We start from the raw sequence: 22231 nt of genomic DNA, 5'->3' as shown, positions 1-22231 counted from the left end.
AATAGGAGGCTTTTGGTGATAGGAAGTAGGACGCGCGTCCCTTGACCTCGGCATTTTCACTGACCCGTCTCTGCTGTACTTTACAATCGGTACAAGTGTTGAAAATTATGAAACACGCGAGTTCACAGTGCGTTTCACGTGTTCAAGTACAACAAATGATTAATAAATTATTAGAATTTTATTTTATCATATTGCATTCTATTTTTGATAGAACCGAGTCAGAAAAAAAATACAGTAACGGGTAACATAAATATTGCCAACTACGATCTTCCACTTTAACAATAATATTATACGCGCACAGATATTTCGTTCGACAAGTTCCCGATTTCCGACGAAATTCACCAATCTTGATACGTCGATTAACGTCCCGTCAGGGCGGCAGTTCCGATTCCAGTGTTCCAATTCGACCGGAGGTTCGTTAAGCTGCACTTACGCGCGAGTTCCCTTCTGAAATGTTTAATCAGCCTGCGGCATGCAACCCAACACGCGCCCCGGTCTATGTGCCAAAGTAGAATGATGATTATTGCTATTGCCGAACAGCGGAAAGACGTACTGCCGGATATTGCCAAAAGTACGGTTATCGTTGTAGAAAAATCATCAACACTTGAGCATATGCGACCCTCGTTATTACGTTTATAATTACTTTTCATGTACATAAATGCAGTTCTATTTTTATCCGTATGAAATGTCGATAGGATAACCATACGATGCGTTCTTCACTGCAATAGCTTAAATAGCGTCAAAAAAAAAAAGTAGTCCGCTCCCACAAAGCCGCTGGTAATGGGCGACTAAATAGGGGGAAAAAATGTGCACGATAAATACCGTGTCAATAAATCACAATAAATATTATTATGAAGCAAATGCAAATTCCATTCAAGCACCGAATCACGGCGAACCAGGATGAGTGCCGCACCCAATGCTCAAGATACTCTAATCAAAATATGATCTTTCTCCACTGCAAACCGGTTCGGATGAGTAATGAGCGTATACGCAAAATTTTTTAGTGTAGTATTTTAGAACCATGCTGGGTTCAGGGTAACTTGGAAACAAATTATCGGCGTTGATCGTAGCATTGGAAGATGACTAGAAGAGAAAATAACGATTGAACTGTCTGACAAAGTGTGTGAGAAAAATGTGTCAAATCAAGGGGTAAGTACATGCATACAGAGTGTCGAAGGTGAACGTGGTCTCTTACCAATCTCCGTTGAGGGCGCCTTACGATAGATAGAAAACTCGCACGGTTGTTTACACTTCTTGTCTACTATTTTTGGTGCTACGAAAAAGTTAGTTTGAACAGAGTGTCACCCGGAATACAAAGCAGCCTCCCGTGATGAGCAGAAAAGTGGGGGATGGCGGACCCACCAACAATATATAAGCCCTCCCGCATTCTTAATTTCGAGTTAGTCTGATATAGTTACCGGTCCTTTAGACGAAAGCCGTCGCTATGAAGGTGAGTCAACTTTTCAGCTCTTACACTCACGATTAGGTAATTTCTTTCTGTTGATAATCGGGGTAGCATAACCGACTAATCGCGCAACTTTGATCAGAATGTGGTTTCAAGTGACCCCTCGAATTGGCGACAGAGTTTTTCCTATTATAATCAGACAGATCTGTAAGACCAATTCTTCAGTATGCGTGTACATGTTATTATGTCCGTTCAATTTTCGTTACCCAATTCTTCAAGCTGTCAATTTTAGTGCTGCGTAGTGCGCTGAATTTATATCAGCTAAGAATTTCTAGGCGCACCTACCCACGTCGTTAACAATGCTACCTGATTACCTATCAAAATTGGCGATACGTTGATGCAGCCTACGAATCGCAAAGCAAAATGCCGTTACATTTTAACGTTAGACTTTTGACAACGGTCTTGGCTGGTGAATTTTCATCTTGCATTGTTTAATTTTTATATTTGTTTTCGAGAAGGTGGGGTCTTCAAACGTGATCATAAATGCGCTGCAGGTATATGTCGTTATACGGTCAGTTGAGTCACGTTATTTTGTCCACCATTACTCACAACGATCAGTGTAGAGAGACAATGAATAATGAATAATGGATTATTATGCGCAGACAACCGAGAGCATCCAGATTAAATTGTCCCGTAGCAGTAGAATATTCAGAGGCTTGCAAATAGAAACAAACGAACATACACTCGTATAACGTCAGATCATTCTCCGAAATAATAGGTGGATGAAATGAATTTTTGAAAATGTATAACATGTTATTTAAGATGAAGGAAAATGTATGGTAATATTTTCGTATCCTCGAGCAGGTGATTATCTTACTGACACTTATCGGATCATCCGCGACAGCCCTGGTTCCCGCAGGCCCTCTGCATTATCCGAATTTGATCTCGGCGCATCGTACAGAGTTTCCTACCCAACGTCTGGATGTGACTACGCTGGACGCCAACCCTTCTCAACAATACTTTCTTTATAACGTCCCTCAGGTAACGAATTCAAACCACTGAAGTGTCGAAATACTTGACACAACTTCGCGATCTCCATCACGTTACTCGATAACGGATTCGTTAATCGCCATTAATCTCCCGTTTGGGGTTGGAACATTTCGAAAGAAATATCACGGAACACAAACAGTTGGAAAGCAATAGGGTGATCCCGGTTGGTGTCGTGCATTTATTCGATCAACCGTCGACATTAACCATATATTAATTTACTGAAAAAACACACGCAAACATCCCCGCGTTGGTTTGTTATTTTCAGATTAACACAGCCGTCAGGACTGTACCAATGGCCGTATTTGCAAATGGTAGACCTACTATAGCACATGTTCCAACAATTTATAATTATTATGGAACGCCAGTCTACGATTTCCGATTTCCCTACTCCCCGGTAAGATTTCACACAGCATCGAACGATTTTTGTTGCATGCCGGTTTTATTCGCTAGTTGAAAGGAATGATAAGAGGGGTGAAAGATTAGTAAATAAATGAAATCAATCGTGATACTAACGTTACTTCACTTTACGTGTTTAGCTGTATCCGGCTGGGTCGAAACCATCAGTCCCGGAATATGTTCCAAAACCAGGAACACCTCGGCCGCCGATTAAACCTGTAGATTACGACGACAACGACGATGACGAAAACAATGACGGCGGTGGTATAGAGAAGTTGGACGAAAAAGTTGAACCGGGATACGATCCTCTCGGCGAAGCAGCCAGCGCGGCGAGTAGCGTGGAGGTCTCTGATGAAAATGACTCCGTTATCATAGAAGCCGAGTGAAAAACTTCACCTCAAATTTTCTTATCATATATTGTGTATGTACATTCATAGTCATACCCAAGCTTTGAATAAAACAATAAATATCGGCAGCAAAAACGCTTAACCTGACACTATCTTTTGTTCAGTGATGTACATTCCAAGCCGACGGTACGGGTTTTTAATGAGACGTGTCTTTGGCAGAATGAGACAAAATCTTTCATTTGAAGAGGTATAATAAAGAAGCTGGGGTCATAAGTGATCCAAAAATGCTCGAGCTGCGTTCGCAGTCGGTTGTAATATTAATTTGACCGTGAAACCTTCTGCCCTTATCGGGAACGCTAAGACAACTCAGAAGAAAAGAACACAGCTCGCGTCAATCAAGTGTCGTAGACCTAACATTGAATATATTATAGTTTCGATGCGGTTCAAAGGTCGGTTGGTAGCACGACAGATAGCGATATCGTCTCAGTTAATTCCATCTATCGGAGTGCCGCATGCCGTATAAAGTTCTCGCATTCGTTTTCAAGAGAGTGTCGTTTTAGAAGCACAGTGTTCGACAGGCGGTGCGGTTTGACACGTTCAAGATCAACGATTATTTCGGAATGTTGTCGGAAGATCCAGAAGGCGTGAAATTCCGCACGCCAGACTATCGCGGACTATACTTTTTTCTAATAATCATTTTCGCTTCAACTCTCTCCGGCGTATCTTCGAGAAGTGTCGTGACGGAGGGCGATAAAAGGGCTGACGATTTTTTCGCAAAATCTGTAAGTACAACCGTGAACGAGCCCAATCGGATTTGCGATAATGCTCTAAAAGAGAGGAAGTATTCAAGAAACACCGGGACTGAGGCGGTGGGTTGCGACTTTAGACGTGCTTTCATGCTGACAATGAGACCCGAAGAGACGAGGTCCACGCCGGAGAAGCCAAATCATCCCTTAATCGCGAGATTCCGGAGAGAGGGCAAGGAAATGGTTACCCGGAACGTTTCGACGTCGAAAGATTACATGAGTAGCTACTACGCCCAGAGGAAGGCGATCATGGACAAGTTCAACTTGCAAAAAAATGAGATTACGAAGAGACGCGAGAGGGCGGAAAAGTTGATAGCCGAGGCGAAAAGAGCCAAGGAGGCGAAGGTGCAAGTTCATACGGAAAGAAATGACTTCACTCAAGATCGCGGTCGGGCCGAGGATACGCCCCGTCCCCCGATTGTAGTCACGTATTCTCCCGACCTTGCTTCGACAGTTTTCCCGGTTCCGAATAACGGTGCTGACCTGAGAGGTAAGGTGAATTTGGCCAATCGATATCACTCGACTATTCCTGATATAAATTTCAACGACACCCAAACAGCGACTCCGGAGAGCAAGGGATCTTTCACCGATCCAATCGAAGAGGGAACTCTGAAGAATTCAAGTGACTTCAATCTATATTTCGACGAAGATTCGTCACCAACAGTCGCGACACCTCGCCTTTTGGAAAATAATGATATCGATCTTGTGGTATCGGAGAGAAATTCTCTGAAGCAAAAACGCGACAATGAAACTCTGATCGTCGACCTCGGAGCTCATCTCACAGCTTCGTCGAGGGGAAACGAGTCGACCTCCGAAGAGCTGGAGAGTATTTTTCAATGGGAAACACCGGCGACAGACAAGACATTCACTCGACCTAACACCGTTGTTATTTCAGCCAATGGTCAGTCGGACAATTCGAGTCAGGCTTTGGCCTCCCAGGGTTCCATGGTCAAGGTAGAGACTTCCCCGGAGGTGCACGTGACAAAGAGTATAGAAAACGTCAAGACTGACACGATGGTGTACAGAAATTCTACCCACGAAATTGTCGCGATCAACGGTGCCGTGAGTTCCATCAAGAGGATAGACGATGTTCCAGCCAACGTTGACCAGGACATGAAAAATCGTAATATGACGGATTCTACGATGTCTGGAACAGCAGAAATCGGCGTGGGTATCGATTGTATTATCATGTTTTTACCTATGGCCGTTACGCACGCGACCTGAGCTTGAAGTGAAATCGAATCGGTAAGAAAATGAAATGGATGATTTTTCTGATTCTCAGGGCGCCAGGGAGTCGGAATGGTGCGAGGAATGCCCGCACGACTACAGATGGGGAGAATGCGAGGGAATTCTATTTTATCAGCATAACATATTCTTGAGAAACAGAGGACCTTCCGCAGTTGACGCTGTATTCGGAATGGACACAGAAGGCCCCGTGTACATAACCTGTGTCGAAGCCCTGCGTTATAATCAAACGAGGGGAATAGTCAGCCTACATTCCGGCGGTCCGGCTCATAATTTTGCTAAATTACGTGTCAGAGGATTTCATGGCGAAGGGTTTTCGTACATTATGAAAGTCTGGGGCGTAAGCAGTGAGAAATTTCACGAGAGCACCAGTTATCAGTGAAAATAGAAAATGAAAGTAATAATGATGATACCAATGAGGCGAACGAGAAAAGCTTGGTGTTGTATACATTTTGCAGAAGATTCAAAAAAATTAAAACACACTGACCTACGTCTATTCATTTATATAAAGACAGTCACAAGGTTGTAATATATACGTTAGTAATAATCTACGTATCCAGGCTCCTTAGTTCCTGACCTAACGATGTGCACTAGGGGCACACTCGTACCTTTCCATTGAAAAGTAATATATGTAATGTAAACGTGCATATTGGGGTGGCCCTTATTTGGGGTTCGGAAGAATTTTCTTTGGGACGTCCCGCAAATCTGTAAATCATTAAAAAAAATCTGTGTAAATTTTCAAGCCTCTACGTGAACTGGAACACGTACCTCTAAGCTTTGAAAGTTTTAAATGTAAAATACATGTAGTTTTTACAACAAGTTATTTCGTTTTGTATGACTTCGGTATAAATGAAGGACAGAGTTGTTTCTTGTGATGATAGAAACAAACCTTGAAAATTTCAATATTTTATCATAATTTTTTAATGAACTTCTTTTTATATAGAAGCTTAATAGCATCACTTTTATTAGGCTTATACGTAAGGGAACAAAAATTATAAAAATTTGATATTTTCACAGCTTGTTCCTATAATTATAAGAATTTATATACATATTCATTATAAGCAACAGCAATGCCAAGTTTCAAATCAGTGCCTTAATTTATTATGCAAAATCATACGAATCGAAATAGCTGGTTATAAAAACTACATGTATTTTACATTAAAAATTTTCGGAGCTTAGAGGCACGTTTTCCAATTGACGCAGAGGCTTGGAACTTTACACAGATTTGTTTATGAATGATTTGGAACAGATTTGAGAGGCGTCCCTATGAAAATTTTTCCGACCCCCAAATAAGGACCACCCTAATGTACGTATATCGCAGTTTATTCTTAGAATTCACTTATAATACGCCCCCGCTTTTCGACATTACGACTTGTTCGAGGATGAGGTTGGCACCGGCGGCGGTGGTACGTCGGGAATCTTTTCCTCGGCTCCATTTTTCCCAAGGGCTTCAGGGCCGGCTACCGGTAACCGGGGGCTGAGCAGCTGCTGCCCCCGGTAGGCTCCCTGGGGGGAAAGTGCGGGGGCCAACGCTGGTGGCTGATAGTCGAAAATGTACGGACTCGGAGCGACGCGGGCGTTGAAACTGTTGTAGGAATAAAAGTACGGGTCGTAGTAGAGCGAATGATAATTCGGATAGAATCTGAGCGAGTGCTCGGCGCCCGCTTTCCTTTTCCGGGTCTCGTCTTCGGCTGATCCCAAGTTCCGCTCCGTCCCGGAACTACCGGTCCTCGTTTCGGCCCCGGCCGCGGCCTTCGACGGTGTACCCTCGTCGGGTCCAGCTCCGTTCGCCGGAAGTAATTCTTGGGGCAGCCGGCCCGCTTCCGGACCCGGATATTGTGGGGCAAACTGAGTGTAGTAGAACGGCGGCACGTAGCCGACGGCGGTCGTGTGAACGACGGGCTGAATCACTGGGAACGCCCTCGACGGCGAGAGATTTTGATTGCTCGTCACCAAGGCGTTGTACACCCTGGGGACACGGAGGAGTCCAGGTTCCGGATCGGCCAGGATTGTCGTTGCGCCCAGTAAGGTGAGTAGTAGTTTCATCTAGAGGACAGAATCGACAGATTCCGGATTTATTCACACGGCAAGTTTTTATCTCCATTGTACAGCAAGGGTTCGTTTAACCGTTCTGACTTCTCCTCGAAAACTAAACGAACAATCGATAAACTATATACCGCTCTAATCTGCTCGGCTGGATCTAGCTTTCACGAGCGCGGAGGACAGGAGTTGTGTATATGCCATGACTTTGAGAGGTTGCAAACACCGCGTGAAAATGATCTACCAATTAGGTGAGAAAAAAATTTACACTTGTAATAGTTTAGCTGGGTCATTAACGAGGTGCACAAGAAACTCCTTCAACGCGCGAAAAGGCATAAAAACGGAACAGCAAAGATACGGGAAGCTGATAGGACCTTGTGTAAGAGAGATGAAAAAAGTTTATGAAAAAATGTGAATAAAAAATTGTCATTGCCGGAGCAAGGATATTATACCGCTGTCTAGTTGGACAATGCGATTGATTGGAAAAATTCAAACTGGTTTACACGTATCATTAATGGACCTCAATGTCAGGTGAATGTAGATCTTATCCCGAATGATACAGCTTTTCATAACTACAGCTAGATCCAAAGTTAATGGTTCGTGGCAACACCCACATAAACCCACACCCGTAGAATAGATTTAATTTTGCGAAAGAAATAAGTCCTAGCGTGAATATAAATCATCGTTAAATAATACAGGTATCTCTTAATCGCTGAAGCGAACCGTTAGTTGCAAACGGTTGTAATTTTCGTATCACCTTTGTACGTGCATTGAATTTTAATACAGCCTGCAGCTGTGTAACTATGTGGCAAGTTCTCTCTCTCTCTCTCTCTCTCTCTCTCTCTCTCTCTCTCTCTCTCTCTCTCTCTCTCTCTCTCTCTCTCTCCTTGTATTCTTGTCGAGAAAAATTCAGTCACGGACTTGGAAGCATTTCGCATGGTAGTCATGCACCGGTATGTTGGTAGAGTTTCAGAGTTACGCGCTCGTGTTTGAGAGAAATCGGGGGCTTTTGATTTTTAATAAAACTACGGAAAATAAACAATTGGCATCTGCAAAGGGCCACTTTGACGGCGAAAATGAAAAATTTTACCGGCTTCACTTTCGTTTCAACCCTGCAGGGGTGGTGAGGGGGGGAGAGAACAACGCGGGAAAATCGATTTAACTTTCAAAGCACCGCACAACAATACGCAGGAACAGCAGTAAAATGGTATTTCCCTTCTTCTGTCATTACAGATTTCCTACTTTCGTCGACACGCGTAAAGGAATGGTCGGCAGACGAGCGTCCCAAGCTCGAGTGGCAGATATTTGAATCACAAACTGACTCACCTTCTCACTTTTTTATTCAGGCTGACGATCCGGTAGTGCAAAGTTGGTTAAATTGATCGGATATCACAACGCTCCGGCGGAGATCCAAGAGGCTGAGAACGCGCCGAGTAGCAAGAGAACTGCATGGCTCCCTACCATATATATGCCTCAAGAAACCCGCGATTCAAGTCCCACCGATCTCCCACTACTATACATACGCTCGGCCAACATATATACTTATACATATGTATTCGTATGCATACGTATGGGCACCTTGTCCGCGAACCCGGCGAAAGTACCTTCGGAATACGTACAAAATATCCATGCGACTTTGTTCGCCTCGCTCTCTGTACTCCGATTCCTCCTCATCTTACATCAGTCTTCGCCTCGTACATCCACAATCTTATATAGATCTCATATCGCGAGCAACATCGACTCGTAGAGAAAATAGTTACGTAGTGGGAAAATCCAGTTCGTTGTTTCGTCGACGCTCGAACTTATCGACGGAGATCTAAAAATTCGATAATTCGAAGCCTTTCACGCGTCTATTATTGGCGGAGTTTCTCATCAAGAGGCAAGCAGTTTCTTCCCGAAGTGCGAGGAGGCAGATTTGGAACCGTAAAACGGCCGGTACACCTTCGATACATCTCGAGACTTGATCTGCTGTTGGAAGATCGACTCGAGGCTGCGTATCGTTCGAATGGTCATCACCCGGTATGCGGGCATCACGGGTACTCTAGGCGTTGAGAAAACATTCCTTCTGCAGGGGTATGAAGAAGCTGCGGCTTCTGCTCCTTCAATTCGTTACACCGCCGGGGAAAATAGAGGAACGTAATCGTTGCGAATGGAGGATGTAAGATTTGAGAAAATTATGCACGACAAAGGTTGTAACGATATTCCTCCAACATCGTGTAATATACGACCAAATAATCTTTGACAAATATTTATTCAACTATCATCTGATATTAATTATACTATCGATCATGCAAAAGGAATCGTACACGATCAAGGCACAAGAAAGCTGAAAATCCAGTCTCAGTTTAATTCGACATAAAGAAAATGCAAGTAGACAATTATCCGTAGTTATTGTGAATAAGATAGAATTAAAGCTAGACGAAGTCAGCGACTGCAAATACGGTGTCGGAAATGAGACGGTGTCCGGTTTACGGCGATCGGAATTCACTTTTCAACCAGTAGCATGCATCTGTTTACAACCGAATCTTTAATAGTAGAACACGGAAGAGACAGCGGTCACCTTGAATAATTGAATTTTAATACGGCTGAAGGCTAAAACTACATAGCAGTGGTCCCGTAAATTACCTATTCTCGCCTGTTATCAATCATCATATTATTAATATATTTCCGACGGCTTGCTTCGTGCATACGAAATCGAAACATTCGAAAAATTTCGCAAATACCGATTCGGAGATTCTGAATCTCTAAATGGCTCTTAAAATTCTGCTCTAATAATATCAGGCTAGTTGATATTCCATTCGGTAGCGGACGATGAGGTTAGCTTGGCCATCACGGCCTGTGGTATATGCGAGCGTGGTTCACTGTCCCCGAGTTACGGCCACGCGATGATACGTGAAAAATAATTTTACGACTCTTGGCGATCCGGTTCGGCCGGTTATAACGCGTTGAAAGAATTGACCGTAAATGCGAAGTGACAAAGCGAGAATCGATATTGAAAATCCGCATACAGAGGTATACAATTTATGGGTACAGATATATTGATATATGTCATGCATCGTGCATACCAGGATATGACGCATACTCGAAAGATCCGAAAAAAATGCATTTACAAACCCGTTTTAAATCACTTCCGAGGTCGTCGTGAATCACTCGTAATCGTTTCCTGAGATATACTCAAAAAAAGATCGACCCCTTCCAAAGATGAAACAGGTAGTATTGTTGCTCGTTTGATCTTCAGTAAATGATTTATTTTACACAAATATATTTTCTTCGTTTTTTTTTATCTTTAACTGGAGTTAGCAATATCTTACACGAATATTTACATAATCTCTGTACAAACGTTTAATATTAAGTGCAGTAATATCAAACCTATCTTGTATTACATGGATTATCGCGTACGATTCTATCTTGAATGCAGATCGAGTTAACGCCACTTTCTTCAACGTCCAGGGACAGCAGAGAGCAGAGTTTACTGCAGATTTCGTCAATCTATTGAAAAACTCAGTATGTGTATCTAGGAATCCGGTGGATACCTACACTGAAGGCTTGTTTCCATTCGGGATCGCTTATAGCTTCAGTGAAATGGTTATATCGGCTCCACGGGTATGTAACACATTCTTCTCAGCACAAGAATCGGTAAATTTGGCAAAAACAATACTACAAGTAAAACCAAAGGTGATAGTAATAACAAGACGCTAGCGTAAGCTAGTAGCCACCAAATTGGAGATATTCCTATCACTGGCTCGAGCATTTTGATTGTCGTAGATATGTACTGTTTCGCTGCTTATTTTGATCCTTATTTATCCTACCACTCTTAATTCCTACCACTAATCTTCACCGTTGACGTTTAAAGGACTCCCTCCCCTCCCCCCGCCCCTGTTGCTCGGTGTCATTAAATGCGATATGATGCTCTGACGTCTCCGTTCAACTGGGCGACGACGTCTAAATTTTCACAGCCGTTTCTATGTATTTTACCGTTTATACAAGTTCCTCCGGTTCATTGTCCACTGAAATATTCTCCTATCCAATTTTAATCAATTCTGAAACAATTTACAACAAATTTTAATCATTTTGAATCTGCAGTAACAACATAATAATTACTTTAAATTGTTGTCGTAATTTTCAAGTGAGCTATCGCATTTTTCTCGTCTACCTACACGAGAATATGAAACTTGACTAAAATGTGAGTGGAAATAATGGGAGGTGCAGCTGGTTCGTCATACCTTACAAATTTCCTAAAATTATGAAGCATCGGAAGAACAACTCACTTGAAATACCACAGACACACACAGGTACCTACAATATTCGGAGTTGTTTTCACTTTTTTACGGCATATGCAATGTACGAGAACGAATAGAAGAGTATAAAAGACGTAATGGAAGTCGCTTCGGTGTTTCAAATAATTTCTGGCAAGAATCACAAGCTAAATGAAAGATATTCCAGCTTCCGCGTTATGTAAATTTCACAACTTGTGTTGCAATTAATAACGTGACGTCAATTTTACCGGGGTAAGACACACACTCGACAATGCAAAGTAGATGTTATTGCACCTGTTACGCTTGACATGAACTGGCTCGAATTGTTTGGGCCTCTCGCAAGTATAGAGTAATGCTGTTATTTTCGACGGGATACCTGTACGACGGAGAGATGAGTAAGCTGACAAACAGGTAGAGCACTGTATTTGATCAACTTTACAACAATCCCAAGTTAAATAATAGACCTATTACGGGTCGATTGCGCAAACGTTGGAAAAATTTCACTTTCTTTGCCGCAATCTCGTTAACTTGACCGCATGCATTGTCGGGAGACAGTCAAGAGAGTTATGTACGTATATACGAACAAAGCGAATCGGAATTTACGGTTATCGAATAATGACACGAGGCGAGGGACGATTTCAAACTCAATTTCAAACTGCAGCATCAACGCCGAGTCAAACTGACACACTTTGAAATTACATCACGTTGAGAGTACAAGGCCACCAACTTCACTGACTTACTTTCAATAGCGATGAATTACAATCGTGCAGGTTATCCGAAACTGCTAAACTTTTTCACGACTGAAGTGACGGCTGTGGTATGAATTTGTGAGATGAGCACAAAGTTGCGAGAGACTTTTGTGTTTAAAAAATGATTACGGATGACCTCCGAACCTGAATCAGTATTAGGTCCAGCGTTTCGTCAACATTTAAACTGATGTAATCGGAACGAGATACATCCGCGCCATCAACTCGGCAAAAATAACAATACAGTGAAAAACACGCGAGGAAGATAGGAAGCCGCACGACCTTGGGGAATAAAAACCTGTTTGGCACAAGCGATCTACGCAGCGGCGAGTGAAACAAAAGCGAAGATTTAGAAAATTTCCCCGGCTGAATTACCCAGATTGCAGTAAAGCGTTCTAAAACAAACATTAGTTGCATTCAAGGATGACTGAAGAAAAGCTGCGATTATTCAAAACTTCGACACTCGAGAGCGGGTCAAAGCACACACCTAACCAAGAAGCAAATCTGTTTCTATGACTTGACCAAAAATTTTCGTCTACCTACACGTAGAATCATAGTTCACACTAAAATGTTTTTTTTTTATAATTAATCGCAATATTTTTAACCACGCATGCGGATATGAACTTTTGACAATGGGGTGAGGACGTTAGGTCGAAGGTGGAGATGAGTGAAGACTGAGAGGAAGAATAGAAATAGAAATAGGCGAAACGGATAAACCACGTGTACCTACCATAAATCGAATAAGTCAGCCGACTTTCAATCACCCGGGACTAGAACTGCGACCTGCGTCGTAGAACTGCGCAGGTGCCAGTTGCAGGAGCACCGGGCTTCAACTTCGTTCTGAGACTCGATTCACAAACTGCGCTTTCCCTTTCATTTAAACACGACTACCTAACGTTATCCACGAGTCACCACCTTAAATTTGTTCGTCATTGTGCGCAACACGTACAAAGCGCAAGACAGTGCGCGTGTGGTACATATATGTGCATTGAAATGCGTGAGAGCATTGGCAAATCTGCAAACTGGACGGCATTGACAAGAGATTTCTGCCTCGTGTTTAACCTTCTCCAACTTCTCTCCGGACGGTTTGCTTGTTCATTTATTTATTACTACAGAGTTTTAAAGAGTAGTAACAGAGGTTGAAAAATTTGTAGTATTGCAAACTGAGAGCTTTAGAGGTTTGACTTGCCAATTTGTAAATACGCACATTGTTCCGATCGCGTTTGTTGATCAAGTTTCATTTGATTCGACTACTGGGTAGAAAATGATAACTTGCGAACATATTGCAAGCTCTTTTCGCAATTTCGTGTTACATTTTATTCTCCCTCCCCTTGCGCACGCGCTTGAGCGGAATACACGTATGCCTGTGCATATACGATATACGGGGAACTACGACAATGATGCGGCATAAGTGCAACGTACTTTAACAAAGACGACCTTCGCAATCCGCATGCAGAATTTTTCTCCCGCGTTGTTTTGCTTTCCTCTGCCTACCGACTTCTATCTCTTACCTACCATCTCCTCGACGTCTATTCTTTTCGTTGTGCTTGCATATACCGTGTGGTTCTAAGTGTCCAAGCTTATGGAAATAAATATCAAACCGGTCATTGCCTGTCACTGATGAAATTCTACGTTCGTAAAAGTTCTACGTAGTTTCTAACAATGCCATAGAAATTGCATGACGGATAAAGATTTATTAAAATAATATACCTAGATTTTTTTCGTCAGTTATTTTACAGCATTTAACAAATTCTTAGCTTCAAGTATAAAAGTTGAGAATAATCTTTGTACATTTGGACATACTATATAAACGCATTCAATCACAACTTTGTAGCGAAAAGTATGTATAAGAATGATTTACATTATTATATGATAAAGTAATCTTCCATTTTGTTAAGATACGCATTTGCAAAAGGAGCTCGAGTTCTCACAACTATTTCTCGAATTACCAGTCATCGTTTCTCACGAGAAAACATGGGATAATCATATCAATGTGTAAATATTATTTGATACGATATGTAATAATATTATAGGAATTACTATAAGAGACAGCGCTTGTCAAAATAGTACTCACACGGAAACTTGGTAGCTTTTTGAAATATACAAGACTTAGATAACTTTGTTTAATGACCGAATCCTATGGAAGATATTTTGATTTCCTTTTTTGAAACAACGCCGTTAGTATCTGCGTAATTTACACCTTCTCGGTAAGCTCTGGTACCACTTTGAACAAATCTGCTACCAAGCCGTAATCAGCGACTTGGAAAATCGGAGCTTCCGGATCTTTATTTATCGCTACGATTGTTTTTGAATCTTTCATTCCCGCAAGATGCTGAATCGCTCCGGAGATACCCACGGCGACATAGAGGTCCTGCAAGTAAAACCGTTTTCATAGATTTGACGCCTCCCAAGTCTTATCGATTTCATACTAAATCAAACATTATCTATCGCTCAGCAATCTGGGATGGAGTATAATTTTTTCAAATTGGAATATTATCTCAACAGAACATCTGTGTAAGCTCACCGGCGCTACAATTTTCCCAGTCTGTCCAACTTGCAAGTCATTCGGTACAAATCCAGCATCAACTGCGGCACGAGAAGCACCAACGGCTGCGTTCATTTTATCGGCAAGCGTGTACAGAAGCTGGAAGTTTTCTCCGGATTTTAACCCACGCCCACCAGAGATGACAATTTTGGCAGAAGCGAGCGCTGGTCTGTCGGACTTTGTCAGTTCTTGCTTTACAAACTCGACCGAATTAGACTTATAATCACCCGCTGGTGCTGGCTCTAGCTTGGCGCTCCCTCCTTCTAGAGGCGCTGCCTCGAAAGAAGTCCCTCGAATAGAAACAACTTTGACGCTGTCCTTAGCTTTCACAGTTTGTATAGCATTGCCCGCATATATTGTTCTCACAAATGTGTCTGGCGATTTAACACCGATTATATCACTCACCGGGGAAACATCTAGTTTGGCGGCTACCTAAAATTTATACAGTCAAACTTCAGTTATCGAACACCCTGACTGGATATTGTTCGTATCTGCAATTATTCACTATTTGTCTACCCACTCTTGGCAGCAAAGCCTTTCCAAATGCCGTAGCACCTGCGAGAATGTGGCTGAAGTTGAACTGTTTTTGGGTAGCTAATATCAGCGGTGTTATGGCTTCAGGGACGAATCCCTTGAAGGCGTCGTTCTCGGCAATCAAAACCTTAGCTACGCCGTTAGCTTTGGATACAGCCTCCGCTACTGGCCCGCACTTTGTGCCAGCAACCAAGACAGTGATATCCCCACCGATTTGCCTGGCTGCGGTTAATGCATTTTGGGTTATCGTCGACAGAGCCTCGTTATTATGCTCAGCAATTACCAAAGTCGATTGATATCTTTGCAAAAAACTGTTCAGCTGAAAGATGATAATTCACATAAAAGTTGGCCAACTCCTAGATTCTCAAACAACCAAACATTATTTTAACATATCAGGTAATTGAGTAAAGAGATACGGTTCGCTTATTACATCAATCTCGTGATGAGCAATCAAATTAACATAATAGAAAATTGTTATATAAGTATTGTAGTAAAGATAGGGGAAGCTAAAAATTTAATACAACCTACTTGAAATTGTGCACTGATCAATTATCAATTTTCATTGAAGTTTGGCTCACCTGAGTTTTGTGTCTGATCGTACGGGAACAGTTGACAAACATTTTGAAATTATTCCAACGGTTGACGAAAATAAGGTTTGCCAAATATGCCTCAGTTTGCAATACTTCTCACTCGACTGTTGTGCGTTGCAAGAAGTGGAGCACGGTGGCAAAGTTGATACGCAAGTCCAAAGTTTGGTTTATGTATGTACATAGACCGATATATGGTACATACGTACGGGATGACGATATTCTTACGGCTTACCGACGGGCTTCGGCCAGAGGTCTCTAGCTCTACTTTTTCCATCATGGCGGCAAAGAGTCGGTGAATAAAACTAGCTGTGAATCGCCAGCTGTATCTACTTAGTTACCCAATTCTAGCCTATATTAATGTAATATTCGAACGCTGTTGTAATTACTGTGAAATCAGATTTAGCAAGATCAATCAACTGCAGGATATTGCGACGTCGGGAATGCCAGCGAAATAATAAAAAGTAAATCGTATACGTGTATAAGCATATGTACCTACTGTACATACGCAGATCATTTTTTCAATCAGCCATAGGCCACCTTGAACTTTCCTTACAAATCTTCAGCATCTTTAACGTGTTGTCACGTGCGATAATAAGTAATAATATCGATCTAAAATAAATAGGACATGACGCAAGTGCCGGTTGTGTATTTGACCAGGAAAGAAACAATATCTGCTTGCCATCGCCTTCATAGGTATTCGATAATATAAAAATGAATGATGACGCAATAATTAAGCACGCATGCGACTAATTAATAACGTGGAAATTTTTTAAGCCCACACTTGACCGACGAGCAGAACGCAGCAGTTTACGGAAAGTGTAACAATTTTTGGGGGCACGGACACAATTACACCGGTAAAAAACATACGCATCTGCTTGAAGTACTATAATTATTACTGTAGTTGTTCAATGCGTAATTAAAAAATTTCGATCCACAACTCATGTTTTTTTTCTTTTTTCAGTGGAGGTCACAGTGCGAGGTCCTGTGGATGAAAAAACTGGAATGGTAATGAATATTTCCGATTTGAAAATTTATATGAAAAATGTGTTGATGGATAAATTAGATCATAAAAATTTGGATAAAGATGTGCCGTATTTCAAGCACGTTGTTTCAACAACAGAGAATGTAGCTATTTTTGTCTTCGATGAATTGAAGAAAGAAATGCCCAAACCTGATTTATTGTATGAGGTAAAAATATATGAAACTGATAAAAATATTGTAATTTATAGAGGCGAATAATTATTGGAGCCAACCGATAAGAGTTCGTTTTATAAAGGGGCGCATATGCCTATGTGCATATGAAATAATATATTTTCGAGAACATTACAGTAATCACAGATCAACAATTTAAGTACGTTATTACTTAATCAATGATATTAAGAAATTTTTCCTATTATCTTGCGCAAAGTTCGATTTTGCGCATGCATTTGCGTTCGCAAAGTACCACTTTCCCACACGTTGACAAAAACGTGCGGGAATGCAACTGAGCGAACGGGGATGTAGCTGAGCGTGCGGGAATGTATAAGAGTATACGAGCGATTCCAAGGTATATACGCGCGCGCCATCTCTGCGGCACTCTCTTAGCGTTAACGCGTGCGAGCGATACTTTGAAGTTCGTTAAAATATACCGTTTCGTTTTGTAAATTGTCACGTTACGATAAATATTAATAATAATTTAAAATAATAAATAAATCAGATTTTTCTTAATTTAATAAATTTATAATAGTTCTATAATTTGTTTTTTTGTTTTGGCCCGCCCAGCACCCCGACGCCGCCGTTCTATACGTTTCAATTATTCAAAATAATTGTACTGGTCGGACTCTGCGCAACTTAATAGGAAAAATAGTATACGTACTATTACATTCCGAATTTAGCATTACATCTATTTCGTATTCCAATTGTTCGCACTTACGATTAGTGTTATACGTCATATAAGTATGCTACATGTAACAATTATACTGTATTATCATATAGCTTTACATATGTTGTATATTTTTGGTATATACTTCTATCACATGCTCGAATGCTCATAAAATGCTGTTTTCGAGTCTATTTACCTATAAATGCGTGTAAAATACAATTGCGCACATAAAATCTTTGTAATCCTCAACAATCAGTCGCAGGTATAAAAAATTTCCGACAGCAATTTCGCTGATTATTACATTTCTAAAAGCTCATTTCAAATTGATAAAGTAACTGCACCTTGCATTACACTCATCTAGAAAAATATGAGTTTATAAATTCATATTAAGTTTATCTTATCATCATCATCATTATTATTATTATTATTATTATTATTATTATTATTATTAGAAAGTAGTATTATTAAAATTGTTGTTGTTATTATTATTATTATTATTATTATTATTATTATTTTAAGTAATCTCAGTCTCTATCTGTTGATGAATCGAAATTTGTTTCATATTAAAAACGATCGGTATAAAAATTCACGTTTCAAAATATTGGTTAATTTTCAAGCCAGCACATATTTTATGGTAACTACTATATGCTACTAAATTTTGTCATCATATCACGTAAACGAATTTACATTTAACTTTACCGAATAACTGCTATTCGTGAATAAACATCAGGATTCACTCAATTGATGAATAATTGAAAAGATATTTGATATTCGACAAACTACAATGATGAAACTCGTGAGGATATTTTAATAACATAACCGTGTCAAACATGTAGCATCTTTGCATACTTTAACCAAGTGAAACTTATGGACTGAATTAACATATTTCAAATGACGACGATTAAACAACTCTAGCTGTTACTGAATTTCTTATAAAATAAATTTTAACAAGAAAATTGAATACTGATAGTATCGGTCTACTAGAGTAATAGAAAGCAAGTTTTAAATAATATATCGTCGATTGATTGCATTATATATTGGTATTACTGTCTACCTTGATGTAACTTCTTATAGTGACATAAGGTATTCCCAATTCAAAATCATTCCTGGGCCAATATTTTAATATCGGAGATTGATGAGGTTTCTCTTCCGTCACAGAAAAGTAAGCAAACAATACAGCGGCTGTGTAACTTGCAATAAAAATAAACAAATGCCAGAGCGCATGAAGATAAGGAAAATTCAAGTTCAGCCAAGTATCACAGAACAATCGATCGTTGAGCCAACAGGTTACTGCCAAAATCCAAATAGCACCACATCGAACACCGAGACGATAAACTCTAACAGATTTCGTCCTGAAAAAATATACCCTTAGTTACATATCCTTACCACACTAAGAAAGATGCATGATAATCCCTATTTAGAAATGATCGTTGAATAATGCTGGAGATGAGTTTCACCAGGGGAATTTGCCAACGAGAGCCACTCACAATCAATGAACGTTAACACAATTAGGTCGAGTAATTTATACAAAGCCCTCTCGAATAATTAAGACAGCCCTGCTTTACCAAAACCTTACAGTATAAGCCAACGCGAATAAGACATAATAATGGAGAGGTTTTTTACATTCATCATGAACTAAAGAATGTAAATTTGTAAATCTGTCATAGATTTCGCCCACGATTTGCATCTTTGTCCAGTCCTAATTCAACTATCAGAGACGAAATAATGCGAAGCCTCCGGAACAGTTGATTCAATTTCTCGCAACCATTGCTTCTGTCTCAACTGAATCTGACTCAGAGGGATGACATAAAAAAACTACTGACATAAATCAACTATTGTTATTAAAATGTGTCGACGAGCAAAGTTTCCCAACAGTTTCTTAATGATATGCTATTTGAAAATATATTAATGTGATTAGGTTGACGATATGAGAAAGGTGTAATATGATAATAGGATATAAATTGAGAATTCACCTCTTCAATTCAATGACCATAAACCCAAATGCAGGAATGCAGAGAGTCATTAGTGCGAATGCATTTACAAACGGATGTACAACGGCCAAACCTGTGGCGATTACCGTCGACAATATTGCAAATATTGAGAATTTCTTTCTATTATTTTTGAATACGTTAGGAAAATATCTCCTTGGAAAAAACATGCAGAATCCAGCCATGTATACCCATAATATTGCAAGTTCGTCCAACAGTTGCCCTAAAAGAAATATACGAAGGTGAGAATTTAAGAGACCCTCAACCCCGACGCAGCGTCTCGTATAATGCATTTCTTAAAATATTCTGTGTTAACTGTACCTATGAGAGATAATGTTGCGTGAAAATATGCACTACTGGCGCCGACGATCATCAAGAGAAACCAGATGATATGAATTCCAGGATTGACGAATCTCCCGTAATCTCTAAAGAGATGCATCAGAACCGGAGGCAGCAGTAGAAACACCACATTGCTAAACTGCAAAATCATTATTACTAATGAGTAATGAGTTAATCAAGTTCCATCATGCGGAACAAAGGAGTTGGAGTATCTGAGTCAACAAGGCCGATACTACAGGTTGTATCACAATTAGAGAAAAAAGGAGATATTTCATTGTCCATTGTATATTGCCGAGACTTCGACGCTATTCTCAACTATGGTAAAATAATTTTATAATTAATGGTGCGTGGAATAGAGGGTTTGACGTCAACTACTATTCTTACTCTTAACGAATGAATTAACAATTACTATATCAAAAACTCTTGGAATACTCTCAACTATGCGAACAAAGGAGTGTGGCATTTTAGGATTCCCATGTCGGGCGTGTGTAAGCACATGGTGTACATTTACATACTGTATTCATAAATTCAGCGATACTCGGAGATATGCTGTAGTTCCCTTCACACCAGTCTACCGGTGAGCTTCCAGGCTCAAAGGGTCTCCACATAGTGTTTAGTCTTTCTTCGGAAATAATACGGACAAAAGTTCGACAGTAACAAAATCAATTCGTGCAGGATATCGGCGAGTGACGACGTAGAACTGATACGAGTAAATGTTGCACTGTATGTCGACTAAATCCAGTTGCAAATGACCGCCAAAGAAATGACAGGCAATCGATAGATCGGATTTTAAAGACTTTTACTATAATCAAAATCAGTTACAAAAGCGTTTTTGTGTCGGGGCACTTAAACTTGACTTGGACGTTCCACTGCTACTAACTGCGCACGTTCTTTTGTTTTGATTTTTAACTTCCTCTTCTTTATCGCGGCTTAACGACGCAACTCACTGACCAGAGGGAACTAGCGGAGCGTTACGTTTGTTGTGCTGTACCGACTGCGCTGTGGTTCTTGGCTCATTCGCAAAGCCGACGCACGCCTATCCGTGTCGCAAGCTTCGGCCATGGATCATCCATGGATGCATCCACGGTCTTATATACAGGTCGGGAAACTCCATTGGAGGGGGTATGTCGCTTATTGAAGCAATTTTTGTGTTCACTAGTCGCCACTAGGTTCGTTGCGATCTAATCAACAGCTGTGGCGGGGCCGGGGGGCCCTGATATGATTCCTACGGCCATGTTACGGAACTATCACGCGGTATTCACGATAGATGTACCTTCAAGCAGGCGTTGACCGAAGATTGCCAAAAACCGTCATGAAGGAAAAGTAGAATATGAAGAAAGACAGGTAGCTAAATGGGGCCGTTCGAAGCTGGTACAACCAGACGGAGAACGGTGCACGGGGGGCCTCGGTACAGTAATTTTCTACCGTTACCGACAAACCAACAATAATTGCTGTCCCATAAGGTGATCGAAGCGTTACGATAATCAAATTATACAAATGTATCGTTACTACTTTGCTGATTAAATGTGGCTCTTCTAGTCACTTCCAGCATTTGATTTTATTCAAAACGTTTGAATGGTATGTATACTGTAATACTGCAGGTAGATACGTATGTACGTAAAATAGGAGAATCACGTGATAGAACACTGGGTTATACGTTCGTTCATACGTTCACTATTTTGTTTTGCTCTTGAGTTTAAAACATCATATCGTCATTATTTTCACCTTCCAGAACTTTGGGTATTGTGAAGAATTGATATCTGCAATTTAAGATGAGAACGGGGGAAAGCATCGCGATCGGGTTAGCAGATGACACCTTCGCCTTATTAATGGCTAAATATAATGCGCGCGTATGAAGAATCTCGTGTAATCCGGTGTCAGTAAAATTGGAAGTTCTTTGTTTATTTCCACTTTTTAATTCGACATCGTGGACTTTTATTTAATCAACCTTGCATCTACATCGTAGTACCATCATAGCAAAAAAAACTTATTTTTCACATATTATACGGTTAATTTACCAAGCTTCTTACTGGATAACGCGTCAAAGAAATTCAACGTTAGGTTGGAGGTACCTACTGTATGG

At 40.7% G+C, this 22231-nt stretch overlaps 5 protein-coding genes across 13 annotated transcripts; 2 read left to right on the top strand and 3 right to left on the bottom strand.

Annotated features, from left to right (window-relative positions):
• Positions 1-1339: 1339 nt before the first annotated feature.
• Positions 1340-5735, top strand: LOC124187133. Of its 3 annotated transcripts, XM_046579394.1 has the most exons (6): positions 1340-1450; positions 2270-2446; positions 2721-2849; positions 2992-4494; positions 4564-5171; positions 5287-5735. In XM_046579394.1, the coding sequence occupies exons 4-6, from the start codon at positions 3819-3821 to the stop codon at positions 5629-5631; spliced, it is 1629 nt and encodes a 542-aa protein (XP_046435350.1). In that variant the 5' UTR covers positions 1340-1450; positions 2270-2446; positions 2721-2849; positions 2992-3818; the 3' UTR covers positions 5632-5735. The 3 variants fall into 3 exon arrangements, with proteins under 3 accessions (XP_046435350.1, XP_046435349.1, XP_046435351.1); XM_046579393.1 differs by having other exon boundaries at positions 2992-5171; XM_046579395.1 differs by having other exon boundaries at positions 2992-5175; positions 5287-5382.
• Positions 5736-5737: 2 nt separating this feature from the next.
• On the bottom strand, positions 5738-8860 carry LOC124187137. 2 transcript variants are annotated; one of them, XM_046579400.1, is made up of 2 exons: positions 8616-8860; positions 5738-7295 (listed from the first exon to the last, which is right to left on the bottom strand). In XM_046579400.1, exon 2 carries the CDS (start codon positions 7293-7295, stop codon positions 6615-6617), a length of 681 nt encoding a protein of 226 aa, XP_046435356.1. In that variant the 5' UTR covers positions 8616-8860; the 3' UTR covers positions 5738-6614. The 2 variants fall into 2 exon arrangements, with proteins under 2 accessions (XP_046435356.1, XP_046435357.1); XM_046579401.1 differs by lacking the exon at positions 8616-8860 and adding an exon at positions 8380-8398.
• A 1712-nt stretch (positions 8861-10572) lies between these two features.
• Positions 10573-16088, bottom strand: LOC124187134 (electron transfer flavoprotein subunit alpha, mitochondrial). Of its 2 annotated transcripts, XM_046579397.1 has the most exons (5): positions 15949-16088; positions 15357-15689; positions 14816-15268; positions 13022-14662; positions 10573-11329 (listed from the first exon to the last, which is right to left on the bottom strand). In XM_046579397.1, the coding sequence occupies exons 1-4, from the start codon at positions 15988-15990 to the stop codon at positions 14486-14488; spliced, it is 1005 nt and encodes a 334-aa protein (XP_046435353.1). In that variant the 5' UTR covers positions 15991-16088; the 3' UTR covers positions 10573-11329; positions 13022-14485. The 2 variants fall into 2 exon arrangements, with proteins under 2 accessions (XP_046435353.1, XP_046435354.1); XM_046579398.1 differs by lacking the exon at positions 13022-14662.
• On the top strand, positions 13295-19768 carry LOC124187138 (6-pyruvoyl tetrahydrobiopterin synthase). Of its 5 annotated transcripts, none has more exons than XM_046579405.1 (4): positions 13295-13376; positions 16583-16653; positions 16735-16814; positions 16922-18171. In XM_046579405.1, the coding sequence occupies exons 2-4, from the start codon at positions 16586-16588 to the stop codon at positions 17197-17199; spliced, it is 426 nt and encodes a 141-aa protein (XP_046435361.1). In that variant the 5' UTR covers positions 13295-13376; positions 16583-16585; the 3' UTR covers positions 17200-18171. The 5 variants fall into 5 exon arrangements, with proteins under 5 accessions (XP_046435361.1, XP_046435359.1, XP_046435360.1 ...); XM_046579403.1 differs by lacking the exon at positions 13295-13376 and adding an exon at positions 16280-16421; XM_046579404.1 differs by lacking the exon at positions 13295-13376 and adding an exon at positions 16294-16434.
• LOC124187136 (alkaline ceramidase) lies at positions 17223-21191 on the bottom strand. The gene is made up of 4 exons (XM_046579399.1): positions 20664-21191; positions 20131-20287; positions 19795-20032; positions 17223-19173 (listed from the first exon to the last, which is right to left on the bottom strand). The coding sequence occupies exons 1-4, from the start codon at positions 20754-20756 to the stop codon at positions 18852-18854; spliced, it is 810 nt and encodes a 269-aa protein (XP_046435355.1). The 5' UTR covers positions 20757-21191; the 3' UTR covers positions 17223-18851.
• Positions 21192-22231: the final 1040 nt, after the last annotated feature.

Source organism: Neodiprion fabricii, chromosome 7 (genome assembly GCF_021155785.1).
Source record: "Neodiprion fabricii isolate iyNeoFabr1 chromosome 7, iyNeoFabr1.1, whole genome shotgun sequence".
Classification (NCBI taxonomy): domain Eukaryota; kingdom Metazoa; phylum Arthropoda; class Insecta; order Hymenoptera; family Diprionidae; genus Neodiprion; species Neodiprion fabricii.
Note: the sequence above shows the minus strand (reverse complement) of the source record. Positions and strands in the feature narration are given on the sequence as shown.